The sequence below is a fragment of the Neoarius graeffei genome, chromosome 19 (assembly GCF_027579695.1).
Source record: "Neoarius graeffei isolate fNeoGra1 chromosome 19, fNeoGra1.pri, whole genome shotgun sequence".
Lineage (NCBI taxonomy): Eukaryota > Metazoa > Chordata > Actinopteri > Siluriformes > Ariidae > Neoarius > Neoarius graeffei.
Window position 1 is genome coordinate 56,852,563 of NC_083587.1, and position 13,541 is coordinate 56,866,103.

Consider the following 13,541-nt stretch of genomic DNA (forward strand, 5'->3'; position numbering starts at 1 on the left):
TTTAGACAACATGCCTACCACTTTAAAGGTGAAAATTGTTGTTTTATTGTGACACAAACAATAATTAAGATGAAAAAACAGAAATCTGGAGTGTGCATAGGTATTCACCCCCTTTCGTATGAAACCCCTAAATAAGAGCTGCTCCAATCAGTTCACTTCATAAGTCACATAATTAGTTGATTAAGATCCACCTGGGTATGATCAAAGTGTCACATGATCTGTCACATGATCTGTCACATGATGTCTGTATAACTCAACCTGTTCTGGAAGGATCCTGACTCTGCAACACTACTAAGCAAGCAACATGAAAACCAAGGAGCCTCCAAACAGGTCAGAGACAAAGTTTTGGAGAAGTATAGATCAGGGTTGGGTCATAAAAAGTATCCCAAACTTAGAATATCCCATGGAGCACCATTAAATCCATTATAGCAAAATGGAAAGAATATGGCACCACTACAAACCTGACAAGAGAAGGCCCCCCACCAAAACTCACAGACCGGGCAAGGAGGGCATTAATCAGAGATGCAACAAAGACACCAAAGATAACACTGATGGATCTGCAAAGATCCACAGTAGAGATGGGAGTATCTGTCCATAGGACCACTTTAAGCCGTACACTACACAGAGTGGGGCTTTATGGAAGAGTGGCCAGAAAAAAGTAATTGCTTAAGAAAACACACTTGGAGTTTGCCCAACAGCATGCGGCAGACTTGCCAAACACATGGAAGAAGATTCTCTGGTCAAATGAGACAAAAATTGATCTTTTTGGTCATCATGGGAAATGCCATGTGTGGCGCAAACCCAACACCCTGAGAACACCATTCCTACAGTGAAGCATGGTGGTGGCAGCATCATGCTGTGGGGATGTTTTTTATCTGCAAGGACAGGAAAGCTGGTCAGGACTGAAGGAAAGATGGATGGCACTAAATACAAGGCAATTCTGGAGGAAAACCTGTTTAAATTGGCCAAAGGTTTGAGACTGGGACAAAGGTTCCCATTCCAGCAGGACAATGACCCTAAACATAATGCTAAAGCTACACTGGAGTGGTTTAAAGGGAAACATTAAAATGTCTTGGAATGGCCTAATCAAAGCCCAGACCTCAGTCCAATTGAGAATCTGTACCATAACTTGAAGATTGCTGTACACCAATGCAACTCATCTAACTTGAAGGAGTTGGAGCAGTTTTGCCTTGAGGAATGGGCAAAAATCCCAGTGGCTAGATGTGCTAAGCTAATAGAGACATACTGCACTTGTAATTGCAGCAAAAGTTGGCTCTACAAAGTACTGACTGGGGGGGTATCTATGCACACTCCAGATTTCTGGTGTTTTTTTCATCTTAATTATTGTTTGTCACTATAAAACAACAATTTGCACCTTTAAAGTTGTAGGCATGTTGTGTAAATCAAATGGTGCTAACCCCCCCCCCCCCAATCTATTTTAGTTCCAGCTTGTAATGCGACAAAACAGGACAAACACAAAGGGGGGTGAATACTTTTGCAAAACACTGTAAGTGTGTGCTGTGATTGCACTCTAATCTGGAACAGGTGCATGGCAATTGGCTCTAATGGCACTGCGTGTGAGTGGCAGTCTGCGGTGCGCACTCTGAGGGCTTATTTGTGCGGACATGACAGTGCAACTTTGGGAACAGAATGAAAATTCTGTTTCTGGTTGAGAGTACGCCATGCACGTTTTGGCTACCGTTTCTCATTGGAGCTTTTTATTTGTCTTTATTTTTCCTTTTTTTCTTTTTTGTGCTTGTATGGTTTGATGTTTGCTCTTTGATTGATTGTTCTTTGTTTGAATGTTTTGTCTGCCAGTTGTGGCATAGCTCCAAACCCAGTTTTGGGTGTTGGTTTCCTCAGGCCTTGGTCCGCCATGGGTGATGCCTGTTCTGCTAACTATGGACTGCCATGAGCTCGTTGCTCTTTTTAACATCAGGGTTGCCAAGTGCTCTGTGCGGCAGTGCTTCTGTGCTTGCTTTGGGGATTCATGGTGCAGTGTTCCGAGTGCTATTCCCCGGTGGTGTCGCAGCTGTGCAAGCGGTGTGGGCTTTACCTACATATGCTTTTTAGTGGGAATGTGTGCAGCTACGCCACTGGAATTACATCCTGACCCTCTTTTGGTGGACATTTTTTCCCTTGTTTGTTTTGTAATTGTAAAGCGGCTTTGGATGTGAGAAAGGTGCTATATAAGTTAAACTTAATAATAATAATAATAATAATAATAATAACAGACAAAAATATCCTAGATTCACATATATATATATATATATATATATATATATATATATATATATATCCAGATTTGCATCCAAATCTAATCAATTGTTCCTTGGCCCACGGCTCAGTTTTCCTCAAAATTTCATCAAAATCTGTTCACTGCTTTTTAAGTTACATTGAGAAAAGGCAAGCAAACAAATGGAGGTGAAAACATAACCTCCTCCAATAAAGTTGGTGGAGGTAATTAGAGAATCTATATTTAAAAAGACCCCAGAGAGACAAGAGAATGTCAAGACAATCAAGACAATTCAAGTGTAGGATTGAATATCCTGTGTACGGTATGCGCGATTCAAACCTTTTTACCAGTTTTTGACATTTCCCAGTGAACTGTAGCTATGAAGAAGTGTTCTTGTCACCATATTTCACATTCAGTCACTGACAACTATTTAACGGATGCTAATCGTGAAGCCTTATGATGCCACTTTTGATGATTTTCTTTTTTCTCCCAATAATGCCCTTGTATTTTCATTAAACTACTCCCCCATGGCACATTCTTCAACATATTCAGGATGCAAGACAGAAGTGAAATGACTGTGCATTGCAGTGTCTCTGCAAGGTCAGCTGCTCAGGACGGACAGCACTCCAGCAGGGCCAGGCTGAGCCGTCTGCTGCTGCGGATGGACCGATGACACCACAGAGAAGACGAGGGAAAGCTCGCGAATGTCAATTAGCCAAAGCCTGAATGACACGTATCATGCTCATGCAGATGCTCAGCTCGGTAGATAAAAGCGGCCATGTTTTAATAGCACTTCAGAGACATGCTTTCAGAGAACAATGGAGAATACGATGTGCATTAATTACGTTTGATTTACTGCTCGGCCCATTGAAAAGCAATTAATCAGCAAAGCGTCACTGAGTATTGCATACGCATTGCTCCAGGTCTGAGCCTTTCTTTTATTGCACACGTTGTAAAACTATTCATTGTCGTGTATCACAAAAAACAAAGTGGAATTTAATCTGTAAATATACTGGACTCAGCAGACTGCTTTTTTCCCCCATTTGCTTTGTTTTTAAATGTTTCTACTTTTGGATTTTCAAGAATGAGAATTATAAGCCATTATTATATCAACATTAGGGTTATTTTATGCCACAGTGCTACTGAGTTCTTTATTCTGATTGGTCAGAAGTTGTTGATTTGTTTTCTAAAACAGCAGCTCTGGCAATAGTGATGGCTCATGTGAAATTGTGTCGTGGACTTTTAATAATAATAATAGGGAACCAAAACTGGATCCCTGTGGCACAAATAAGTGGTTGCGTGGTAGAAAAGGATTTATATCCCAACTGTAATAAAACTGTATCGATAAATAAGTTTTGTTATTTAAAAATAAATCAATAAATAAATGAATGAAGAAAGAAAGAAAGAAAGAAAGAAAGAAAGAAAACAATGAAAAAAATAGGGGACCAAGAATGGATCCCTGTGGCACAAGTAAGTGGCTGTGTGGTAGAAAAGAATTTATATCTCATCTCATCTCATCTCATTATCTCTAGCCGCTTTATCCTGTTCTACAGGGTCGCAGGCAAGCTGGATCCTATCCCAGCTGACTACGGGCGAAAGGCGGGGTACACCCTGGACAAGTCGCCAGGTCATCACAGGGCTGACACATAGACACAGACAACCTAAATAAGTTTTGTTATTTATAAATAATAATAATAATAATAATAATAATAATAATAATGGGCGGCACGGTGGTGTCGTGGTTAGCGCTGTCGCCTCACAGCAAGAAGGTCCGGGTTCGAGCCCCGTGGCCGGCGAGGGCCTTTCTGTGCGGAGTTTGCATGTTCTCCCCGTGTCCGCGTGCGTTTCCTCTGGGTGCTCCGGTTTCCCCCACAGTCCAAAGACATGCAGGTTAGGTTAACTGGTGACTCTAAATTGACCGTAGGTGTGAATGTGAGTGTGAATGGTTGTCTGTGTCTATGTGTCAGCCCTGTGATGACCTGGCGACTTGTCCAGGGTGTACCCCGCCTTTCGCCCGTAGTCATCTGGGATAGGCTCCAGCTTGCCTGCGACCCTGTAGAACAGGATAAAGCGGCTAGAGATAATGAGATGATAATAATAATAATAATAAAAGAAAAAATAGGGGACCAAAAATGGATCCCTGTGGCACAACTAAGTGGTTGTGTGGTAGAAAAGAATTTATATCCCAACTGTAATAAAACTGTGTTGATAAATAAGATTTGTTATTGAATAAATAAATAAATAAATACTACTACTATTACTACTACTACTACTAATAATAATAATAATAATAACAAAAGATAAAAAAGAAAAAATGGGGGCCCAAGAATGGATCCCTGTGGCACAACTAAGTGGTTGTGTGGTAGAAAAGAATTTATATCCCAGCTGTAGTAAAACTGTGTTGATTAAATAAGTTTTGTTATTTAATAAATAAATAAAAAAAATAAATAAATACTACTACTACTGCTACTAATAATAATAATAAAATAAAAAAATAGCGGACCAAAAATGGATCTCTGTGGCACAAGTAAGTGGTTGTGTGGCAGAAAAGAATTTATATCCCAACTGTAATCAAACTGTCACTAAATAAGTTTTATTATTTTAACTAAATAAATAAATAAATAAATAAATAAGCTTTTATAAGATTAAAACCCTCCCTCCAAAAAGCCTTTGTTATTTAAGAAAGAAAAATGTTTACTTGGTGGAGTTTTCTCCATGGAGATGTTTTAATTTTTCTTTTCCATTTTTCAACATTAAGTTTTCCACCACAGGGAGGTCTTTGACACATAGGATTTATATATCATCATCATCATCTCATTATCTCTAGCCGCTTTATCCTGTTCTACAGGGTCGCAGGCAAGCTGGAGCCTATCCCAGCTGACTACGGACGAAAGGCGGGGTACACCCTGGACAAGTCACCAGGTCATCACAGGGCTGACACATAGACACAGACAACCATTCACACTCACATTCACACCTACGGTCAATTTAGAGTCACCAGTTAACCTAACCTTCATGTCTTTGGACTGTGGGGGAAACCGGAGCACCCGGAGGAAACCCACGCGGACACGGGGAGAACATGCAAACTCCACACAGAAAGGCCCTCGCCGGCCACGGGGCTTGACCCGGACCTTCTTGCTGTGAGGCGACAGCGCTAACCACGACACCACCGTGCCGCCCCATATATATATATGTATATATATATATATATTTTAAATTAAATTAAACCTAGAAGCATATAATGTATGGTTGTTAGAGGAAGGATATAAGTCTGTAAAAATTGATGCATTCTTTATTATATGTAATCCAGGAATCAGTGTCATGAATCATGACACATGTCAAGGTACAGGCTGACAGGGTTACCGCATACATTTCCAAATCAATAGGCCAATTAAACAGGCACAGGACAACACAACATAGAACCATAACACAGGAAACTATCACTTGATGTGTTAATGTATGAAAAAATTCAACAAGACTGTGATGGCCATAGCCACACAGAGTAAGATCATCCCACATTCTGGCTTTGCACCTTATTAGTTTGCTGCACAGTTTATCATTTACACTCATTTAACGATCATATTCAAATAATTGACACAACACAGTTTGTTTGGTTCCCAGTTTATTTGCATTAACCTTACATTGTATTATAAGGAGTGCACACATTTTAACACTATAGGGTTGTGAAAGCTATCTTTGTTTGTCACTAATCATGTGTTTCTTTGTTTGAGTTTCTTTGAGTTACCTTGAGTGTTGGTCGGTCCCTTACTGGTTTGGCAAAAGGTGTGGCTGAGGGCTGAGGAGACCTCAATCTTGGAGCCTGATGATTAAAGCTATACCATGTCTCACCATATGCTCAAGGGGGGGGGGGTTGGTTTTAGTTAGTTTTACTTTGTATCTGTTTGTCTAAAAAGTCTAAAGTCCTTCCCACGCCATGCCCTGGTCTTCCTAGGCACTCTCCCATCCCAGTACTAACCAGGCCCTTAAGGCACACTGGGCGGCCCCGATCTCCGTTCCCGTAGCCCTCTCGCCTATACAGCTAGGGTTACAGTGGGGGGCGGGTCCTCTGGTAACCATGAGAGTTTGACTCCCCACTCACACCTGTATTGCAGCGTGCCTTGCTAGACGGCATTAGGCACCATTTTTATGATGGTCTTTGGTATGACCCGACCGCGAGTAGAACTCCCGATCAAGAGGTGGACACGCTAACCACTAGGCCAGCTCGCAGTTGTATCTGTTTATAGTCAGTGTTTTATTTTTGTTTACCCCTTTTGTGTTATTTGGTTTGGCCAAGCCACTATATATATATATATATATATATATATATATATATATATATATATATATATTCCCTTTTGTTTCTTTGTGTCAGGTCAATTTTGTTCAGTTAACGTCATGGCATAACGTCTGTGTCTCAAGTCAAGTTATAATTTGTTGACCTCTTTTATAGGCCTGGTTATTATTACTTTTTCAACATTTTGGGTAAATAAAACCCTGCCTTTTGAACCAAAAACTCCTGTGTCCTCGTTGCCTCGCCGTTTGGACCATTACAAAGACTTTGCAGTGAAATACAGAAACCACAGGGTATAAATAAATAAATAAACGTATTAAGATTTGAACACAGAAAAGGTGCACACAGCTAGGGAACAAACCAATGGCATGATGGGCATGGAGACAGGATCAAACCGTCACATGTGTGGAAGAAAATGTCAAGATCTGTAAGGAACCAGATGTTTTGGGGACTTTTTTTGTAGGTCTACGAAGTCTCACTAGGTGAACATGTGAGTTTTTAATTGCATTTAGTCTAAACCTTAAAGGAACTTTCAATTTAGTAGTGTATTTAAGTTACCTTTAAGACCAGCCTGTAAATTTAGTAGTACATTTAAATACCTTAACTGAACTTTTTAAATTCATTAAATATACTAGTCACTTTCAGACCCTTTATTGGTGTTCTTAAAAGTAGTTGTGACTTTAAGTACATTTAAATGTTAAGTTTAGTAACTTTAAGTGACATCTTAAACATTCTTTTTAACAGCATTATGTTATTGAATTGACAAAGTATGATCTAGAAATGTAGATCTCTGCCGCCTAAGAGATTCTGCCTCATGGAGCGATTCGAGAGCAAACAGTCACTGAGACAGACACAGCTGTTCAGAGATGTTTCTCAGTTTATTGTAGGACAAACATGAGAATATATTCACATTCAAGAGTGTGTTGTAACTATGGGATTGGATGATGACGATTTAATTGATGAAACTAAGTTATCTATGTACAACGTAAATGGATGATGAAGCATTACATCACTGGGGTGGCACGGTGGTGTAGTGGTTAGCACGGTCGCCTCACAGCAAGAAGGTTTTGGGTTCGAACCCAGCGGCTGGCAAGGGCCTTTCTGTGTGGAGTTTGCATGTTCTCCCCGTGTCTGCGTGGGTTTCCTCCGGGTGCTCCGGTTTCCCCCACAATCCAAAGACATGCAGGTTAGGTTAATATGGGACGGCCTTGGGCTGAGGTGCCCTTGAGTGAGGCACCCAACTCCCAACTGTTCCCAAGCGCCAAGCGCTGTTAGCATGACTGCCCACTGCTCTGGGTATGTGTGTGTGCTCATTGCTCACGTGTGTGTGTGCACATGTGTGTGTTCACTGCTTCAGATGGGTTAAATGCAGAGAGGAAATTTCACAAGTGTTTGATGAATAAAGTTGTGCTTGCTTGTGCTTGCTTGGTTTGGATGACAATACTGTAGGAAAGGAGAGACATTATGTACCATTACATCACCCATCAGGATCATCGTCTTTTGAAAAGAAGAAAGACATTGCTGGCCAACATCTTCATTAAGCAGAGAGCAGAATGTGCAAGTGAAGATAAATCGCAAGGATGTAACCAAGCAAAACAAGTAGAAATCAGGACCCCCTGTACCAGTTTCAAGAACAAGTAGTAATCCGACCAGCTTGTACCAGCTTCAAGTATGCTAGATAAATATCAATACTTTTAGAATATCGTACAACTGTTAATTTGTCTAATCAAACTCAGAAGCAATTTATTTTATTTTACTTTTTTTTATTAAAACTCTGTCTTTCTGTATTTGCAAAACTGTCCCTGGGTCTTTCCTTGAAAAATTTTCTGAACTTCACCTGTTACTTTTACTTTAGAAAACCAGTTCTCAAACAAATCAAGGTTAAATCTAGAAGGTGCTTCTTCCTTACCTGACCTGTTGAGATCACAGATTTTTCCACAATGTCTCTTGTATTTGATGTTTCTCATCTAATATGATGTTTTCCATTTGATTGGGGCATGTGCCATCCTTGACTGCCATGCAGTAGAGTAGTAAGGTGTCTCTTTCACTTCACTTGCCTGGAGTTGTGCCTTGAGCAAGCACTAGCAACCCCTCGCTCCCGCTGGTCAGGGTTATGACCAAAGACTAGACTCGTCAGACTGCGCAGAGGAGACCACCACCTGGTGGTTCAATGGGCAGGAAGGCAGACCCAGCAAAGCATTTGTGGAGTGCGATCAGGGCACAGTGCAACACGTAGAACACTGTTGGCCATCCACTGCATCCTGACCTAGCTCCAGCTGTCTTGATTCTGTCTTGCCCCTGGACCCGGTTAGATTGGGATGACAGAGTAAGGCTGATGGCTGCGCAGCTCTCCCTCACTCTAATCTAAGTCACACACAAGTCATGACTTCAAATTGACACCAAATGCATAATTCCAGAAACTGTCTTATTAAAAACTGCAGTGGAAATAAAAAATATCTCAGGTGATCTCCATTACTTAGTACTTCTTCCTGTTTTGCTGAATGGATATGAGAAATCGCAGCGAGTGGGTGTAATCAGTCTGTTTATTAACCTTTCCCTAAGGCTCTTTCGTGAGGGTCAGGACACAAGGGCAAAAGATCACTGTACACCCAATCTGTTTTCTTCCAAACAAGCAGGTGAAGCTTAAAGCCAGGAAATAACACCAGAGAAAAATCAGAGGAGGACTAGAAAATAAATGTTTGGCTGCTAGAAAAATGAATTCACCTCACCTTTTCGACATTCCAACCAGAAACAAGTGTTGTCAGGCAAAACAAACCTCACCCAGCAGCACTTATTTTATACCTCATCTCATCTCATTATCTGTAACCGCTTTATCCTGTTCTACAGGGTTGCAGGCAAGCTGGAGCCTATCCCAGCTGACTATGGGCGAAAGGCGGGGTACACCCTGGACAAGTCACCAGGTCATCACAGGGCTGACACATAGACACAGACAACATTCACACCTACGGTCAATTTAGAGTCACCAGTTAACCTAACCTGCATGTCTTTGGACTGTGGGGGAAACCGGAGCACCCGGAGGAAACCCACGCGGACACGGGAAGAACATGCAAACTCCGCACAGAAAGGCCCTCGCCGGCCACGGGGCTCGAACCCGGACCTTCTTGCTGTGAGGCGACAGCGCTAACCACTACACCACTGTGCCGCCCTATTTTATACCTATATGTTGGTAATATTTCTCAATCATCATCTGTCAGGTTATAGTCTTATGAAAATCCATGACCTTGAGTTTGATATTTCAAAGTCATTCAAGGTCAAAGGTCATGGCAGCAACTGAAAGCTCATATGGGACTTCTTATATGTTGATAATGGTAAACGTCTGGCTATCATGAAGCATTTTAAAGTTATAGCCCATTGAAAACCCATGACCTTCAGTCTGACTTTTCAAGGTCACTCAAGGTCAAAGAGCATGGTGCCAAATGAAAGCCCATGTGACACTTCCTATAAGTTGATAATGGTACAGTAAATATCTGTCTACCATCAACCGTTTTCAAGTTACAGCCCTTTGAAAATCCATGACCTTGAGTTTGACCTTTCAAGATCACTCAAGGTCAAAGATCATGGTGGCAAATGAAAGGCCATATGGGAGTTCCTATATGCTCATAATAGTAAACATTTGTCTATCAGCAACTGTTTTTGAGTTATAATGGAAATGATGTTATTTTGACCGAAAGGTTGACCTTTCCGGTGACCTTAACCTTCACCTTGACCTGATTACCCCCAAAATTTAATCAGGTAATCTCCCATCTGAAAATTTGAAGTCAATCGGTACAACAGTTTAGACCAGTGGTGCCCAACCAGTAGCCCGCGGTCGACCGGTCGCCCACGGCCTGATCACAAGTCGTCCGCGGGAGGTTTGGGGGGGGAAAGAAAAAAAGGGGGGAAAACGGGGAAAAAAAAGCAATTTTCGCAACCGCACCGGCTGGCTGTATGTGTGTGCGTGTGCGCATGTGTAGTCTACCAGTGACACGTGCGTTATGGGAAATTGACAGCTGACCCCGGCAGTGGCCTAGCAACAGCAACGGGTTAACATGGCGGAGGGCCCGAGCAAACCGAAACGTCCCAAGACCTATCATTTTCACTCTGAATGGGAGGAAGATTATTTTTTTGTTTATTTTAATAAAGCGCCCATTTGTCTGATCTGCAATGCAAAGGTGGGATTGGCAAAAAAAGCGAATGTTGAGCGTCATTACAAGACGATGCACGCCGGGAAGTACGAGAAGGAATACCCCGCAAAAACCCCTTTACGTGCCGCAAGACTCAAGGAACTGAAAGCACGCCTGTCTGAGCAGCAGGCACAATTCACCAGACCTAATGAACAGTCGAAGGCCGCAACAATTGCTTCATATCGGGCTAGTCACATCCTTGCTAAACACAAGAAGCCATTCAAAGACGGCGAGGCGTGGAAGGAAGGCTTTCTGGAGGCCGCGGATAGCCTATTTGACGGCTTTAAAAATAAAACGGAGATCATGAAGGCGATTAAAGATGTACAAATGTCCCGCAATACCACTACAAAGCGATGTGAGGTAATGGCTGTGGACGTGGAGGAGCAGCTAAGAAAGGACATCGATGCATGTGAATGCTTCTCTCTGCAGTTTGATGAGTCAACTGATATGGTGGATGTGGCTCAGTTATGTGTTTTCATCAGAATGGTTTTCGAAGACATGAGCGCCAGGGAAGAGCTACTGACCATGTTGCCACTAAAAGGACAAACGAGAGGCGAGGATATTTTCAATGCCTTCATGACATTCGCCCGCGAGACAAAACTGCCGCTCTTTAAACTGATTTCTATAACCACTGACGGTGCCCCTGCTATGATAGGCCGCACAAATGGATTTATAGCACTGTGCAAGCAAAGTGAGTCTTTTCCAGACATTCTGAATTATCACTGTATTATCCACCAGCAAGCACTAAGCGGGAAGATCGTTCAAATGAAAGACGTGATGGATATCTGCATGAAGATTGTGTGTTCAGTGCGCGCCAGGAGTCTTCAGAGAAGGCTTTTCCGTGCACATCTGGAGGAAAGCGACGCTGAGCACACCGAGCTGCTGCTTCATACAGACGTCAGGTGGTTAAGCAGAGGGAAGTTTTTAGCCAGATTCACAGAGCTGCTGCCAGAAATCAAGGAATTCTTGAAGCTGTCTAAACATGCAGATTATCATGACAAGCTAAATGACCACCAGTGGCTTTTAGATTTATCTTTCCTCACCGACCTCACCCACGAACTCAATTTGTTGAATGTAGACCTGCAGGGTAAAGATAAAGACGTAGTCCAGATGATGAGTTCTGTGAACACTTTTAAAAGCAAGCTACAGCTCATGTCACGGCGGCTGCAGCAGCGCGACCTGCACACAAACTTTCCAAATATGCATGCTGAACTACAAAGTCAAGGTAAAAGGCTGACGCAACTTGATATTGACCGCTATATGGAGCATATTCAGAACGTCTCGTCAGAATTTGAGCGGCGTTTTACTGACTTTGCGACCCTCGAACCTGTAGCAACCTACATGTGTAATCCGTTTGGTGCAAATGTTGCTGTTGGTGACATTGCTGACAAAGTCAAATCACTGTTCGATTTGGAACGCGATGCGATTGAAAACGAGATTCTAAAATTGCAAAATGACATTGTCATGAAAGCCAAATCAACATCGGCCCCGCCTGGAAAGCACGCAGCGTTCTGGGAGCTGCTGTTGGATGAGAAATACCCCAATCTCCGAAGATGTGCTTTAAACCTGACAGCTCTTTTTGGTTCCACTTATTTGTGCGAGTGTGCGTTCTCGCACATGAAAATTATAAAGTCCAAGTACCGATCAACAATGACTGACGACCACCTTGTAGCCTGCCTACGCCTTGCAATCAGTACCTACACTCCTGCCTACGAAAAGCTCGCCTCCTCCTCCCAGTGCCAGGTGTCCCACTAGCTGCCTCCGCTCTGCCCAGCGCATCGTCTCACCCAGCCCACAGGTAGGCAGCTATGGCTGTGTGTCTGTCTGTCTGTCTGTCTGTTATTATAAGAAGCGGCTCATTTTTTGGAGGATTGTTGTCTGCTGTCTGTGAATTATGCCAACAGTATTATTCTGCAACGTGTAATGTGGTCTGTGTGTGTCTGTTGTTATAGGAAGCGGCTCATTTGGAGGATTGTCTGCTGTCTGTGGAATTATGCCAATAGTATTGTTCTGCAACGTAATGGACTGTTCTGCAACTTGTAATGGACTTTTCAATTTCTGGCCTGTTCTGCCACCTGCAACTTGTGATGGACTGTTCTTATTATGATTGCATGGCAGTGTTTGTCCAAATCTGTTGTACTTATGTTTTACTGATGTAGGCCTACTTATAAGTCTGTCAACTTGTAGCCTACTTTATGCTTATGTGGACATAAAGTAAAGTGGTAAACAAAGTAGTATTGTGTTGTTGTGAAGTTACTGCAGGCTGGCGACGATGTTTGTGGTTTGAAATGTTGGTATTGGACTGGTAGACCCCGGAGGGGTTGGCTACTGAAAAGTAGACCTCGGGTCAAAAAAGGTTGGGCACCCCTGGTTTAGACGTTACATTGTTAACAGACAGACACACAAACAAACAGACAGACAAACAAACCGCACTGGTTTTAATACCTCACCCTGCTTACTCTGTCATGGGCGAGGTAACCAGGATTATACCGTATATTTATATATTGTAATGCTAAGGCTTACAGTTGTGTGCCTCAGCTCACACCCAGGTCCATGGACTGCTCAAAAAACAATAACAAATGCATGTGCACCTAAGGCAAGAAGAGCTCCAGTCGCCTGCGGCTGGAGTGCTATGATTACCCCAAGTAGTCCCAGCTGGCATGTAATCAGAGACAGACAAAAGAGCAGCACGCTAGGGAAATGGAGTTAGATGCGGGATGTGCTGTTACAGAGTAAAACCGCTTGCTAATCCTCTCTCTGGTACACAAACACCCCAGAGGAAATCTGTCCTCCAGCCCACCACTGACGACACTCATCAGTTACACTGGAT

The 13,541-nt window shown here is 42.5% G+C and overlaps 1 protein-coding gene across 1 annotated transcript; it reads left to right on the forward strand.

Moving 5' to 3' along the window:
• Nucleotides 1-10,744: 10,744 nt before the first annotated feature.
• Nucleotides 10,745-12,466, forward strand: LOC132867629 (zinc finger BED domain-containing protein 5-like). The gene has a single exon (XM_060900607.1). The coding sequence runs from the start codon at nucleotides 10,745-10,747 to the stop codon at nucleotides 12,464-12,466; it is 1,722 nt and encodes a 573-aa protein (XP_060756590.1).
• The last annotated feature ends 1,075 nt before the right edge of the window (nucleotides 12,467-13,541 follow it).